Source organism: Mixophyes fleayi, chromosome 11, assembly GCF_038048845.1.
Source record: "Mixophyes fleayi isolate aMixFle1 chromosome 11, aMixFle1.hap1, whole genome shotgun sequence".
Lineage (NCBI taxonomy): Eukaryota > Metazoa > Chordata > Amphibia > Anura > Limnodynastidae > Mixophyes > Mixophyes fleayi.
The window spans coordinates 11,877,537-11,895,056 of NC_134412.1; the positions used below are offsets into that span (position 1 = coordinate 11,877,537).

Consider the following 17,520-nt stretch of genomic DNA (forward strand, 5'->3'; position numbering starts at 1 on the left):
AATAAGTGGCAGTGGGTATATGTAAGTGCCTGGATACAGATAACACTACCATCTCCCGTATAGACTTCCTGTCTATTTACCTAGCAATTTTTGATACTGATGTTTCTCAGTTTTTTCTGGACCTTATATTTAATATTTTATGACCATTATTTCCATTTGTATTTTTTTTCTTCACTTTTACTAATGACATTTAAGAAATCACTTTGGGATTTAATCCCCACTATAGGGAATTAATGACGCTATATAAATAAATAGATGATGATGATGATAGGAGGACATTTATATCTAACACCTGTGTTGTGAACTATACAAGCTGGTATATTTGTTTACTTTAGAACATTATCTCCTTATCCTTCTATGAAGAAATATATATCTTTAGATTGGTATGTAGATACATGATTGATACTATTTGCTTTTATTACAATTATCTCTGACCTTGTTCCTTTAGTTGCGTGTACTTTACATTTTTGTCGAGAATTTTGGCGTTTGTTTTGTGTTTATGTACATTATCTATACGATTTAAGGTGATATGGAACAGGATTGCTTTTATTTTATTTTATAGTAAAGCATCCTATGCATAATATCCACTGGATACTGCTTACTGCACTATACTATCTGTTGACCTTTGCACCTCAGAGTTTATATCGATCAATTATAACCCCATAGAGGAAAAGGGGTCCCCTCTTTGTTCTGCGTTTACACTCATTACTTAAAAGGGAAAGAAGAAGAAAAGAAGAAAGAAAAAGAAGGAAGAAGAAAATGAAGAAAGAAGACACACCTTAGTGGGGATCGCCAGAGCCCAGAAGCAGGTACCTGCTCTGGTGCAGTGATAACTCATCCCTGGCATTTAGAGGGAGATCACATTTATCACTGCATCTGACCGTCCACCTGCTTCTATGCTTTGGTGATCCCCACAGGTTCGTGGACCAAAGAATTCAGAAGCAGCAACTCACTATGTGGAATAAAATATATATTAATGGAGGGGGAGGGGGACATAGGAGTCAACTTTTTAAAATGTTGGGGGTTGCTCTTATTATACCCCTTTCCCCCAGGTGACTGAAAAATACCTTGCATAAACATAGTTAGTGGCAGTGGAGACACAAATATTAAGGGAGCTCAAGCACCAACAGTACCCACAGTGCAGGCTCCTATGTGGGCAGATGAAGTTAAGGAAACCAGAAAAGTAGAAACTTCCTCCTAAATAAAGAGACACGAGGGGACCCAAGTTGCAGAGGAAGAGCCTTTGAGACACATTTTTTAAATTAATCAAAAAATAAATGATTAATTAATTATTAATTAAATAAAATATGCAATCTGTGGCACTAAATGCATGTACCAAATTCACCTATCATATTTAGTAACCTTCCGAGGAGGACCCTCTGGCTGCTTTTTTTTAATATTCAGTCTTGTTTATTCACTGTTTATACCAAATTGTAAAGTGCTGCTGAATATTCTTACACCAAATATATAAAAGTTAATAGAAAAGTAAATAACAACCCACACAAGTGTTAAAACAAAAAACCCACACAAATCATAACATTAAGGCTGGTTAAACACTGCAGAAAATATCTCCTAATGGGATATCGTTAACAATTTTGCTAACGACGGAAAAAAAGTCCCGATCAGCATGTCAATTCATGTGTACACACTATACACATTTTACAAGATTTAATTTCAGATCTGTGCTCTTCATCTGTGCTCTCATAACCATTGGCTGAAAAGATACTGACTCTGCACCCTCCATAGAGATCTGTGGACACTGCCGGGCGTGAGTGCGTACACACTGCAGAACTGGAACAACATTGTTCCATCATTGAACAAGATTTTTCGTCCATTTTTAAAATAAAATAAAATGATACCATGTGCTTTGGAACAATAATCGCTCATCATTGGAGTGTACACACTCATTCAATATCTGGTGGAACGGTCATTTATCGTATGATTGTTTATTCAAGGGTACCCTTTGTTTCCCATATTTTACGAAAACCAGAATCAGCAACAGGGCACCTCTCCATGCCAAAATAGATGCTTTGTAGATTTTAGTCTTTAGGCGGTATCTGCAACCATTTTTACCTATTCCAGATGTTATTTTTATATTTAAAAAACAAAAATCAAAATATATTTTAAGTTACAATTCAACTTACAAAATACTGTTCTAAGAACAAAATTATTCCACTTTGATTTAATTTGTAACAAATCAGTCAAAACTTGCTGAATTCTTAAACATTCCATATTGTTTTGCTCTTTTATGTTTCAGAAATGCCCCATATTATGAAGTTTTTGTACCTCTCAAGAGGAAATTTTTCACACATAGATTTTGAATATGTAAAAGAATATACAAATGTGTGTGTACCCCCCGAGCAAACAATTCATTGACGATTCATATCCATGAGGATAACATATTGATGATGTAATTTGTTATTTAGTTAAGATGAAACATTTTATTTATGTATTGCATTTAGCAGAGAGCTGCTGACCTACCTGTCTAATTGTTTCAACATAATTCGTCCACCTGGACTGTCTGTTCTCTTTTAACAATCAGATACCATATGAAAATTATGATATTTAAGCTTCATATTGGGCAAGGATTGGATCAGTTTTGCTAAAACTGTTATTAAATGCTACAAATACATCACTGTGATTTAAAGACAGACTATTAAAATCTGGAATTTGGGGACTTAAAATCAATTGTACTCACAGATCAGGATCCAGCTCTTTCTCTGTATGTTGTATCTTCAGCCTGCCAGAATCCTTATCAGCTCTCATGTGTAGTTCTGTTCTTTATTTCCTTTTTCTACTTGCAGAAAAACCACATTGCTAACCTGTGGCGTCTTTTCTTAGCTCTCAAAAGAGCCGTCCTTGTCTTATTGGGCCACATTTAAACATATGGGGCCTGATTCATTAAGGATCTTAACTTGAGAAACTTCTTATTTCAGTCTCCTGGACAAAACCATGTTACAATGCAAGGGGTGCAAATTAGTATTCTGCTTTGCACATAAGTTAAATACTGACTGTTTTTTCATGTAGCACACAAATATCAACTTTAAATTTCAGTGTACAAATAAGCTATCAAGTATTTGTGTGCTACATGAAAAAACAGTCGGTATTTAACTTATGTGCAAAACAGAATACTAATTTGCACCCCTTGCATTGTAACATGGTTTTGTCCAGGAGACTGAAATAAGAAGTTTCTCATGTTAAGATCCTTAATGAATCAGGCCCAAGATCATTTGTACAATGTAAAATACATTTTGCTGTACCGCACATATGTTAAAGCTTGCATCTGATATTTTAAATTATGCATATCTTACACTTGTGACCCCTTGCACCTGGAGATGTGTATTTTACAGAGTACACATAGGCTTGGTACGCACTGGAGAGTTTTCCAACCGACATGTTATCTACAACAATTGTACCTACGACTGAAGGCCCGATCGCTCCAGCGATTCATGCGCACAGACTAGACACGTTTTAAACGATTAATAAAACATCGACCGTCAGGGCAGTGACTTTTCAAAGCCATATTGTTGAGTTAAAACATTTTGATTTTGTACACACTGATATGACATACGACGTCCCTGCAGCGATATTGCCAAGAAATGTAAATAAAGGGCAGAACATCTCCAGTAAGAACCTCCCAAAAACTCTTAAAAGGAAACGTGTCTTCTTCATTCATTAGTGGTTAGCACTTCTGACGCACAGCACTGTAGTCATAAGTTCGATTCCCGACCATGGCCTTATTTATGAGGAATTTGTATGTTCTCCCTGTGTTTTTGTGGGTTTCCTCCGGGTGCTCCAGTTTCCTCCCACACACAAAAAAATACTAGTAGGTTAATTGGCTGCTAACAAATTGACCTTAGTCTCTCTCTCTCTGTGTGTGTGTGTGTGTGTGTGTGTATGTTAAGGAATTTAAACTGTAAGATACAATGGGGCAGAGGCTGATGTGGGTGAGTTCTCTGTACATCGCTGTGGACTTTGTGGCACTACATTAATAAATAAATTATGATCATGATGATGATTATGCAGTTGCGAATGAACGTACATTGTACACAAAGATGTGTAATAACACATCTTTGTGCACAGTGTACGTTCATTCGCAACTGTATAATCGGACGAAAGCTTGGAAGGGAAGAAGAATATTTGTAGTCCTTCCGGTGATGAGAGAGGTGTGGTCAAGAAGATGGGAAAACTCAGCGAATATTTTACAGAATTAAGGGCGAACATCATTGATGTAAAGAAAAAACTTAAAACACTTTTAAAAAAATTTCATGGAGTTCTTTCAAGTGTATGAGAAGGTTTTGTCATAAACCAGTAGCCAGGTTAAGGGCTTGATTTACTAAACTGCGGGTTTGAAAAAGTGGGGATGTTGCCTATAGCAACCAATCAGATTCTAGCTTTCATTTATTTAGTACTTTCTATAAAATGACAGCTAGAATCTGATTGGTTGCTATAGGCAACATCCCCACTTTTTCAAGCCCGCCGCTTAGTAAATCTAGCCCTAAGTGTTAAATATGATAGTGGAAGTATAAATATATTTTTATATTTTTTATTTTCCATATATTTGTCATTGGATAATTTTTGGATGCTGTCCAACAATAAATATGTTGGATTAACAATGTGTGATTTATTTTGTGTACTAAAGAACAGATATATATCGATAAATATATTTATTTAGTTAAAATAAAGGCACAGATATAAAACATGTTCAACGGACATGCATGGTGTTCCAAAACACATCTACTAATTACAGTCCCATCAGCTTTTGTTCATCACTAGTTGTACACAGATGTGTATTTATGCAAGCGGTCATATTCAATACACAACTATATAATACATAGGTATGTGCTTTTCTTGTAGACTGTGCAGATAATGGTGTATAATTAGGCAAGCAGGCATATGCAATACACAGCTTCTATTGCTTTTTCCGTTACAAGTACCCAGGGCCGGATTAAGGGAAGGGAGGCCCCCTGGCTAAGGGTACTGTGACCCCCCCCCAGTGAACTTGCCTCCTTCCGTTGCTCTACTCCCTGTAACAATTATGCGGCGCTCAGTAATCTCCCTACTATGATTCAGTCTCACTCTCACGAGATCTCCTCAGTAAGGAGATTACTGCACTCCGTGTAAGTCCTACAGTGACAGCAGGCAGTTAACAGCATAACATTTGCTGTTAGCTGCCTGCCATTTTCCTATAAGCCGATAATTGACACTTTGGGACGACTTTTGACCATCATCTGATTTTCAACGCAACGCGATGTATGTCAGCTGATTGGCACCATTATTGGAGGAAAAAGCTCCAGTGTGTGCCTAGCCTAAGGGAGTGCAAAGACTAGATAAGCATGCTCATTAAATTTGCATCTTATTTAGATGGTTACCTTTTGATTCTGGCGTAAAATTTGGTAACAGGCTTAAGATCTGGTTCTAATATATTAACATTACCAAAAATGTATTTCTCTTATTCTTTTTTAAGAGACTATCTGCACAAACTTCTATACTCCCAATTCCCAAAGCAACTAACATTCTACTAAGCCTTTTTTTTAACAAAAAATAGAAACATTTTAATGCAGATGAGTAAAGTATAACAAATATCAATGAGACTGTGACCAAAAATATAGCGAAAATTCAGAAAATTCAGAGAATAAAACATTATAATTATTGCTGTAGAAAAATGGAGAAGTTCCCCAACCGAAGATGAAATCTAGCCACAGGCCAGATGCATGTTTCTCGTCTCTGATCATTAGTATTCCAATTTGTCAGTTATCGGTTAAAATTTCCTTTTGATTACCACACTGAACGTGTTACATCCCCATTACAAACCTCAGATGAGTCTCATATTAGTTTCTTCTATTTGAGAAACTTCTCCATTGGCCAATAAATGCTGTGGAAGACGAATAATTGGATGAAGTCGGCTAAATAAATTAACATTGGTTTACCGAGCGATTGCTATTAGTACGCCACGCCTAATTACGCAATCGCATGGGCAAACAACACACACACTTACATTTATATGTACATTTGTAAATAGTACACATTTAATAAAGTTCCAAATCACATCAGTTTATTAGTAAAACTTAAAGGTTATTTATACAAAGATAAATTTACATTACAGGTATTTATGGTTCAGGTCCTAAGAAATGTATGGTGTTTGGTCTTATATCAATCCTAATTTTACCAGTAGAAATCTGGTATCAGCAGGTAAGCGATCGCACACTGTGATCGCTAGTTATGATTGTTATAAGATTGATTCTCTATAATACTATTGGCAGCACATGTAAATAATATGTTGATTTAACTGGATTTAGTTAGTTCCCTTAGGTACTACATGTGCTCAGCTGTTGGAGTGAGCTGCCCCCACCTTTGGAGAGGAATTTTTTGAACTGACCTATGATTTGCATTATACTGGACTGATTTGACCCCTGGACTAATGAAGAAAGATCTTAGTTTATCACTAATGTGACATCATTACTGTTTTTATGTCCATTCAAACTGTATATAAGCAAGTCCCTGGCCCAGTATTAAATCTCTCTTTCATCAGAAACATTATTATAGTTTTTAATCTTGAAACTACTGTTTTGAGGGAGATTACCAAGAATTTTTGGAGGGCCTTGTCTGAGACTTTCTTCTCACCTGAATTTTTTCATAGTAGTGCTACTGCCAGTATTAGTTCCATGAACCATAGACTGATCCAAGACAGCAACAGTACATGGCAGTGTTAATGCAAAATAAGTCAAAGTACAATATCTCTAGTTTAAACTGCCACCACAGGAGTCCAATCTCTTGGATTAGTAGAACTTGGAATTGTCGGATTCAATGGAATCTGAAACGCTTATCTGCAATATATAGTTGAAGTAGATTATCCTATGCAAAGCATATTGTATTTGTCTTCTAGGGTAAAACACTGGATATTCCATGTGTACAGGAAGAATATGTGTGCGAAAAGAGTTGTAGACCTTGTATTGCTGTGATAATCTAATAATAAAATTGTGACGTGTAGGTCTTGTGAATGATCATCATGTTCTCTTTGCAAGTTTTGTTTAATTTTCTTTAAAAGTTTCAGTTAATAAGAACTATGCTTTTAGCTCAAAAAAGTTTTGTGATGCATAATGCAATTTCTTTTTATATATTTCATTTATTATAAAATATATCTTTAGGTAGAACAAAATTCTGTGCTGCAGACACTGGCAGAGTACAATTATCTGCTCTCGGCTTCTAACAAATGTGTTAGCAATTTTTTTTTCATATTTTTTTATATTTTATTACCTTTTCTTCAGTAATTGATAACATTTTGTGAGTACTCCTAACAGTTCATGAGATGTCTCAATATTTAACCTGAATTTTATGAAAAGCAACTAAGTTATGAAATCTGCAACTTATAATTTATGAAATCACCTAGTGAAGAAACAAAATAAGGGATTATCTGCTGTTCATAAACAGCTACATCACAACTGTTTATATCTTTTTATTCCTGTCCATAAAACCGGAAAGCTGCCTCCCCCCCCCTACGCTCTCTAAAATCATTTCAAAAATCCAGCACAGCTTCGAGATGGAGACGATTGATATGCCTTATTCTGTTTCTGCCTCTGCCCCCGTTATGAAGTGGCTAAAATGGCACGTATATGTCACAGAGGGAGCCGAAGAACCGAGCAGTCCCTCTCCCCCCTCCTCTACCCAACAGTCACACAGCCCTACTTGCTCCCTACAGAATGGCTAGTAAACTAATGGCGTTCCCCTCCCACCTCGGTTAGGGATATACCTCTACATTTTGCCATGCAATATTTCTTCTTGTTCCATAATTTATATAATGTTTCTTCTTTTTGTTTAATTTATGGTTGGTTCATAATGTTGTGTTATAACATTTATTGAGCAACTATTCCCCCATTTCCCTGGTGGTGGGACACAGATTTTCACTACTCCTCTCCCCATTACCCACCCCTTCTTTCACTGTTTAGCCATTCTTTTTTATGTTCTGTACCCCATATTCATGAACAATTTTCAATAAAAACTTTATTGGTGAAAAAAACATCAGGTAGAGAACCCTGCAACAGCTATCAGTCATAAATACCATTATACCTTGACTTTTACCAACCTACACTAGTATCCGCCTCCCCCTCATTAGCAACACTACCCAATATGAACCAGTCCACAACTATTTTTTTACATACAATATATTTAATGGGGTGCAGTGTGATTGGATGTCCTTAAACAGTTGAAAAGCATATTTTTTCTCCTGAAATCTTTATGTAAACTCGTTTATAAAATTTGTTGTCTGCATTCTAAGCCTGGACACATAATTTCTAATTTTTGTTTTGTTATTATATTTTTATTTGCACCACTATGTGAAGAAACAACTGTGCACTGCATTAAAGGACGAGCAGGTGTAGACTACTGAGACACAACAATCACAATAATAATAATAATAATAATAAATTATAAAATACTGTAGCCAACATTTAAAGACATCATGCTGAAGCACTACAATTGCCTTTATGGCATATTTACTTCAAACTCTCTGCATTTTTAATATTCCTATCTAAATAATAACTTATAAATGTCAAATAATAAGAATATATGGCAAGAATTGAGTCTAATGTGCAGAAAAAAGGATTATATTATGCGGTGTGATTGGTATTAAAAGATAGGGACATTTTCAGGAACAAAAATTTTTAGGGACATCCATTTGCAACTTCAGTTTAGTCCTAGAAATTAGGGAGAAATGCCTACCATGATAATTTAGTATCTGCAAGATAGAACCATCCGAAACCACTTTCTCATTCCTCTTTTCCAGTCTTACTTTTGGTTTTATTGATTGACATGTGACCTTGTAGTTACATTCAACAAACTCACCTAAGTGGCATATTGCTTATAAACATTTTGGAAGACATAGTCATTTAATTGTCTTAAAGAATGTCCATCATTTGGAAACGGCATACTGTATATGAGTAGACGTTACAAGTGTTTTCAGGATCAGAGCTAATTAAAGCATGGTTAGCCAGTGATTCCATCAAAACGGTGGTTGAAACGGATTATGTGGTGGAATCTTGGCAAAATCTATCTGACTTTGATCTCTGCATATTCCGTTGTTGGTTCGCTTGAGGACACTCCGTGGGGTGCAGCAGGGAACGTTATGGTGGAGTAATGCAGCTCTTCTTGGTTAGCTTGGTCATCCTGGTCATCTGTGATGCCAGCTGTGATGTTATTCGAATACAGCTGTTCGCTTGTATCATTGATCTCCTGAGGAAATATATTTTACAAATAATAAACAATATCCATAACTTTAAAATAACAAGAAATTCAACTCTAAATCTACTATGTTCTTTGGTAGCATGGTCCAACTGGAATCACGCATGAGGCCTTCCAATGCTTTTATGTTGCGTTCACCGTACCTGGTAACCACACAACAAGCTTATTGTTAGATCATATTTGAGGCCCTCTGCAAAGTAAGTGTAATACATTTCTAACAAACACTTTTAATTCATTCCTTTATTTTATTCTGTATTTTACATTTGCAATTTTCCATGTGATGAAAACTGTACATTGCTATAATTAAAATGCAATTATTACCCATATATCATTCTTCAATTATGTTTTGCACCTCATTATTCCACTGTTTATGTAATATGCTTAAGTTATGGATTTGCAAACAACATTAGTCATTTACTCAGTACACCAGGGATTTTACCATTTTGAGTGCAGAGAAAATTATTTATTATTAATTTGAATGCGAAATTGGGCAGATAAAGGTGGTTGATTCCATCTAACAATAGACTTGTCTTTTGTATATTTGCTCTTAGGACTTGTGCTCCAACGTGGTAACTAAACCAATGCAGTACAGAATTAAATAAGCTGTAAGAAAGATTAACAAGAGCATTAGTAATCCTGGCCATACATTCTGCACAATTGGCCTGATTCCACAGGGTGCACGGCTGACCCAAAACTAACTGCGATGCCCGATAATGATCCCATTAATCATTATTACGCATGCTTATAAATGCAGTTATAAGATGACCACAAATGGCCTCCATTGAACCCGTGGGCATTCACTGGTCCTAATGATGCCAGAAGTCTGGCTGCTGTGCTAAAGGTGATTTATGACCATATCTCTAGTTTGGCCATCTAGGTGTGCAGGAGCTGATCAACAGGTTGGTTTCATAAGGGACCTTCTTATCTTAGGAGTTAAGGAGTTTACATAATAAATACGTTGAGAATCTAAGGAAAATAATGGAGATGCGTAGTACATGGGCTGAGTCCCAATCCCCCTTTAGAAATGAAATAACTAAAACATGACAAATATTGTAAATATCTAAAATTATGTATGTCACCCATCTTCCTTAATCTATATATATATATATGCATATTTTCTATTAACATATGAAATTATTCTTTATTAGAACCATGTTCTAGGGCACATAAAGGTAATGTGTATGGGTAGCACTTAAATCACAGTTCTGTGATTTATGTTTTCCACAAAACTCTCAATTGTATTAAAGCCTATTCTTAATTCCCCACATATTTGTTCACCTTGCTACCAAATACATTACCTTTATGTGCCCTAGAATCTGCTTCCTCTTATCAATTGCCATAATTTATGGAGGGTGAGGACTCCCCCTATCATCACATAGGTTCTACCGAGTGGCTACACACATATCTAGAAGGAAGAGCGGCATCACCCACAACCATTGTTCTTTTATTAGAACTATACGGTAATATAACATCTATCAAATTCTTAGGAAACTATACAGGTGAGCAGCGGAAACCATGCCAAAGCAGCAGTAGTCCTAGACAGGTTCCACATCCATGCACATGTTTCACACTGGTTAAACAAAAGTGATTTTTAACTACAGGGAATTTGATTGGTGTTTGAGGGGTGGCTTCTCAGGAGACCCACGTATTATTATTATTATTATTATTATTATTATTATTATTATCATTTATTTGTTAGGCGCCACAAGGTTTCCGCAGCGCCTTACATAGTACAAACAGTAGACCATACAGGGTGAAACATTACAGAACAATAAACACAAAGTACCAATGCTTCAGAAACTCCGGGCAAACATATGGAGTGAGGGCGGATCAGAAGAGTAGGTATGGAGACAGGAGGGGAGAGGGGCCCTGCTCATGCGAGCTTACATCCTAAGGGGAGGTTGACAAAACAGGCACAAAAGGGAGGCAGTGATGCGAGGGAGAAAAAGGACCAGGGGAGAGAGGGGAGAACAAGCAGAGTAGATGAGGGATTAAGTGGAAGGTTGAAAGGCTTTCAGGAACAGGTAAGTTTTGAGAGCCCGTTTGAAGGAGCACAGATTGGGAGCGGGACAGATGGAGCGAGGGAGGTCATTCCAGTGCAGGGGGGCAGCTCGGGAGAAGTCTTGAAATCTGGAGTGGGAAGATGTAATTAGAGGGGAGGAGAGGCGACGGTCATTAGCCGAGTGCAGGGAGCGGGCAGGAGTGTGAATGGTGAAGAGGTCAGAGATGTAGGGGGCAGTAGACTGGGAGAGAGCCTTGTACGTGGTGGTAAGGAGTTTAAAGAGGATTCTGTAGGGGAAAGGGAGCCAGTGTAAGGCATGGTAGAGAGAGGAGGAGCGGCGTGAGAGAAAGATGAGTCTAGCAGCCGCAGACTCATCTCAAGACATCAACACGTATTCTTGTGTTGATATCTTAAGTTTGAATTAGTATTTCTTAAAATTATAATTTTTTGCATTTATTCATCTACAAACATGTTGCACAAATCTTTACAGAAACAATTTTTGTCCATTCTGTCGATTGCCATCACTTCACTCACCTCAGGTCTTTGCTCAAATATGTTGACATTCATGTATACGTCGTTGGGATCATCTGCTGCTGGCTCCTCCGTGGGAGGTAGTTCCTCGGTCGGTTCATACACTGGTTTCTTATTTGACTGCATCCTGCCAATAACAGGAGTAGTGTTAATGATCAATAACTTTTCTATCTGCTACTGTCTTGTGAGTTAAGTTGGGTACACACTGCAGAAATTTACTGCAGATGCAATTTCTGTAACAATGTTATCAACGACTGAAGGTCCTGAAGAGCATGCAAATTTATTTGTACACAACTGCATGATTAACATTCAGATATGTGCTCTTCATCTCCCATAACCATCTGCTGAAAAGATCGTGACTCTGTAAACTCTATAGAGATCTGTCTACGCCGCTGGTCCTGAGTGCACACACACTTCCACATTTGCCCGACATCGTTCTATCGATGACAGTGATTTTTAGTCTGTTTATAAAATTAAATGATACGATGTGCTTTGGTACAATAACACATGATCGTGGGATCGTACACACTACTGTGATATTACACTCAATTGTTGTTCATTGTGTGATTGGCACGATAGTTGGGTGTAAAACCAATACAGCTTTAGCCTGTATTACAATTCACTAGATTAAGATATATTGCTTTTAAATTGCAATTTTAGTTTTATTTTTTATTTGTTTTGGGTTAATATAAAATGATCTTTATTTCAAACTCTGACTGAACAGAGAACCTCGAAATATAATGCAGGCTACTCAGTGCTGCTACCACATTAAACCTTAGATGTGCAAGCTTCCAGTTTAGGAATAACATCAGCCATAACCACAGCAGTGGCCTAATGCAGATCAATGCAGATCAATTCTGTATCCTTATAACCTGAAGTCTTATTAAAGTATAAAGGCAATCTATCAACTTTCCACCCAAGGTCGCTGATGTCCAATATTATTGGAAGTCTAAAAAATGTAATACTAGTATATTAAAACCAGATACTAAAGATTCACCAGTTGAGAGAGCAAGCAATATATTTCTTTGGTATTTGAGCACAGAGTAATGGCTCTAAAGACAAGTAGAAAAATAAGGGTAAAATAATAGATCTGTGTAGATGGTAATAGCAAGTAATGTATGTCTGAGATATTGAACACCTCTATAGGTGATAACAAGTACAGAAACAATCGGTTTTGAGTTTATTACAATACAGAATTAAATACTATAGTGGGGGTGAACATAGCATTAATTTGTACAATGAAAAAAACTACACAAATCAATTGGACACATAATGTGAGTTAATATAAGGATAATCAAGCAGGATGTTAAATAATAAGCAGGTAAATCAAGGATGGCAGTTGACCAGTCCAGACAGCTACTGTATCTACCACATAGGTTATGCACTGAAGTGATGAATAGACAGAGACCGGGCCATGGATAGTCACAGCTCTTATGGTAAGTCAAAAAATAATATCCACAGATATGTTCTGCTTGGACACTAAAGGAAGAAAGACTGCTAGACGTGCTGTTTTAAAAGGCTATAGACCTTTTACAATTGTTGAAGTTTGCTGATCAGCATTGTTATGTTCCATATACTGTGAGTGATTGGCCTGATTCTCCAGTGGGCATGAATGAATAATTATTCTTGGGCATAATTCACAAATTGTTCTTATCGATTTATCCATCTCTACTAACATTGCTGACTTGCCATCAAGATCCATGTTTCTTTGGTCTAAAGTTTACTGCTGGTTCTAGAAAAGGTAGATAACTTTTTAATTAATAAATAAGATTGTTTTTATTTGAAAATGTTGTGATGGGCAATGGAAATTCTAAATTGAAGAGTTTCTAGCTCAAAGTAATATGTTGAAAAAGTAACATTAAGTAGAGATGGTTGTATTACTACTCTGATTGCTCTTCATTAAGTCACCAATCAGCTACGTAGTCAATTAAATTTAATAACCAGGGGCCTGATTCATTAAGGATCTTAACTTGAGAAACTTCTTATTTCAGTCTCCTGGACAAAACCATGTTACAATTCAAGGGGTGCAAATTAGTATTCTATTTTGCACATAAGTTAAATACTGACTGTTTTTTCATGTAGCACACACATACTTGATAGCTTATTTGTACACTGAAATTTAAAGTTGATATTTTTGTGCTACATGAAAAAACAGTCAGTATTTAACTTATGTGCAAAACAGAATATTAATTTGCACCCCTTGCATGGTAACATGGTTTTGTCCAGGAGACTGAAATAAGAAGTTTCTTAAGTTAAGATCCTTAATGAATCAGGCCCCAAGATTACTTCACTTCATTTTGTTTATATCTCTAAATTATTTAAAATATTTTTTTACATTATGATATATGTGATACATGTGTTTAAAGCTGATTCTAATTTATAGAAAGGATATTCTTAGGTGTAAATAAGGTAGGGTATTAAAGGGGTACAATTCTTGGTAAATTCATTTTTATCTACTTACTGGATTCAGTTCAGAAAATAGTAATTTCTATATTGCTGTACATTGTTTTTTTTATACCATCTGTTTCTCCCCAATTACTTTACATCAATACCATATATATTTCTCCTATCCATGTACTTACATTGCTCACTTATACTGTAAAAACATACAAGCGTATACGGCATAGGAATTCTTACTTTGGAACTAATTTTGAAATTACAAGTATAGCAACGACAACGCCAATTCCACAGACAAATCCAATCATTATATCCCGGAGTGTGGATTTCATACCTATAAAATAAATTTAACAAACAAGGTTGTTAATTGTTGTACTTTTTCTCTCCAATATTTAAACACTTTGCTATTATATTGGGTCATGTGTCATGTACAATTTTAAAAATATACTGTATTTGTTAAGGATTATGGATTCATACCATACATATTTCCATACTTTCAGTAATCTCAACATTATAGCTACCATCGGTTGCACAAAACAAATTTATCACAAAGAAACATAGAATTTGACGGCAGATAAGAACCACTTGGCCCATCTAGTCTGCCCCTTTTTTAACATATGGTAACCTCCAACCCTATTTGATCCTTGGTTTTTTTTTTAAGGATATTCTTATGTCCTTATATCCCAAGCATGTTTAAATTACTCTACTGTATTAGCCTCTCGCACCTCTGATGGGAGGCTAGTGCACTTATCCACTACCCTTTCTGTGAAGTCATTTTTCCTCAAATGTCCTCAGAACCTACTTCCCCCCCCGGTCTCAGTACATGTCCTTGTGTTCTAATACTTCTCTTCCTTTAAAGAATGTTTCCTTCTAGTACCTTTTTTATCCCATCATCATCATCATCATTTATTTATATAGCGCCACTGATTACGCAGCGCAGTACAGAGAACTGATTCACATCACTCCCTGCCCCATTGGACCTTACAGTCTAAATTCCCTAACATACATACACACACACACACACAGACTAGGGTCAATTTTGATTGCAGCCAATTAACCTACCAGTATATTTTTGGAGTGTGGGAGGAAACCAGAGCACCCGGAGGAAACCCACGCAAACACGGGGAGAACATACAAACTCCACACAGATAAGGCCATGGTCAGGAATTGAACTCATGACCCCAGTGCTGTGAGGCAGAAGTGCTAACCACAAAGCCACCGTGCTGCCCATATCTCCTACACATGTATAAATAAATTCTACATATAGAGCACTTTACAATTTTCATGAAATGAAAGAACTGTTTACCATTATTAACCACTTAGAGAATAACAATAATAATAATAATAATAATAATAATACAAATAAGGAAATTCATATGATCAACTACAAATCAAAGTACAAAATTTGGGCGGATGCAACACAACTTTGAATGACAAAACACATAAAAAGGAAATAACATACCACTGGTCTCAGTTGGTTGGTGATTACTTGGATAGTTTGATGTATCTGCAAAGATAAAATACGACATCACATGACACATAATATACAGTATAATACATTATTAACAGAAGTCAGCCTTGACAATCATCTACATATATTGCATTATTGGAAACCGTATTCTTAAACAAAGTATATTTTATTCAAACAAGGGTTTTTGTTGCCATTATATCTATGGTGTCTGCAGGCCCTACATTTAAAATGTATTCCAGCCCTCTTTACATTCAATGTACAACACTAATTGTTGTACACAGCTGTTTAGTAATGTCTTCCAGGCTTCTTAACTTTTTTTTTTTGTAAAAGTCCACCTTCGTTCGTACTGAGAGCTACAGCCATTTTATATGTAAATACTGCCTATAGGTAAAATAGAATTAAGATTTAAGAAAACATTAGTTATAGCATATTTTTGGAATTGCTGAGATGGTACCATACCGACAACGACCTTTATTTCACTTGCAGGATGTACAATGTTTGTTGCCAAAAAACATGGGAAAACAATTATAGATAATGGTGCTTCCTAATGTTACAAATATTCTATGCATTGTGAGAGGGAATTATCAATGTTGTCTGAAAGACCAGTACAACATTTTCCTTGGGGTTTTCTTTGCTACCCATTTTACTTACCCTCCTATTTCCCGCCAGACTCTGCTATGGTAGCTTAATCATCTAGAATACAATTTAAAATTCTACTTCTCATTTGCAAATCGCTTTCACAGCGAGATACCCGCCTACGTTTTCTCTCTTTTATCTGTTTATCACCCTACCTGTCCTCTCCAGTATACAAGCAATCCTCTCTTACAATTACCTCCAACTCATAGCATTAAAATTTGTAGCAATTATACCTTGGAAAACACTACCTTGCCTCTTTTAGACTAACTTCTAAGCTTTATTTTAATCATGCCATGGAAACACGACTCCTAGGGAACACTTATTAATTTTCCTAAACACCATAGTATTACAGTTCATAGGATATCCATGCACACTTCAATTTGGATTGTCTATTAGGCCATTTTAGACCTAACTGCTAGCAAATAGCCATGTGCATCGGCCCAAAAAGACCATGGGCTAGATTTACTAAGCTGCGGGTTTGAAAAAGTGGAGATGTTGCCTATAGCAACCAATCAGATTCTAGCTGTCATTTTGTAGAAGGTACTAAATAAATGAAAGCTAGAATCTGATTGGTTGCTATAGGCAACATCCCCACTTTTTCAAACCCGCAGCTTAGTAAATCTAGCCCCATGTCAATATATATCTAATTGAAGAGCAATCAGACATCAGTCGGTAGATGCAGACAGATGATGGCTAAAGCTAGCTGTGTTTGTGGTCATCATACATTTGCACTAATATTGCCTTGTTGGATTCAAAGTGTCAAATGGTTGGACTTTGGCCAAAGCTGACAGTGATCCAGAATCTTGGTATCAGGCCAAGCTGTTGAATTGCGATGTGCATGGATACTTTTAGATTAGTAAAACTGATATATCTAATTATATCTATTGGGACACTGATGCTGCATTGTCATAACTTATCCCAAGGATCCTTAGACAATAGCACTAAAAACATCTAATAGTATACAATCAGTAAAATACACCTGTACATGCCACTTACATATGCTAAACAACATATTAAATGTTACCTTTAAGTATCCTTACTCAATTAATTAAGTGAGAGGGGGGGGAAGGTGAGCGATAAAGACTGGGAAAAATATTCTTTAATCACAAGATGACCCCTCTCTTAATATAACTCTAAGACGATGACCAAGAATACACAAGAACAAATCAAGAGGATTCTTTAATCTCTCTTCAAAAACACTAACTGCTGATCAACATAAATTACTAAGGAAAGGTTTTAAAACCTG

At 36.2% G+C, this 17,520-nt stretch overlaps 1 protein-coding gene across 1 annotated transcript in view; it reads right to left on the reverse strand.

Moving 5' to 3' along the window:
- Positions 1 to 8,424: 8,424 nt before the first annotated feature.
- The window catches only part of LOC142107463 (sialic acid-binding Ig-like lectin 6), a 43,066-nt gene continuing 33,970 nt past the window's right edge, over positions 8,425 to 17,520 (reverse strand). Inside the window, exons 8-11 of the mRNA XM_075190899.1 lie at positions 15,630 to 15,674; positions 14,408 to 14,501; positions 11,774 to 11,897; positions 8,425 to 9,228 (exon numbers count right to left, since the gene is read on the reverse strand). Of these exons, the coding sequence (XP_075047000.1) occupies positions 9,046 to 9,228; positions 11,774 to 11,897; positions 14,408 to 14,501; positions 15,630 to 15,674 (446 nt within the window). The 3' untranslated portion in view covers positions 8,425 to 9,045. The remainder of the gene's footprint in view (positions 9,229 to 11,773; positions 11,898 to 14,407; positions 14,502 to 15,629; positions 15,675 to 17,520) is intronic.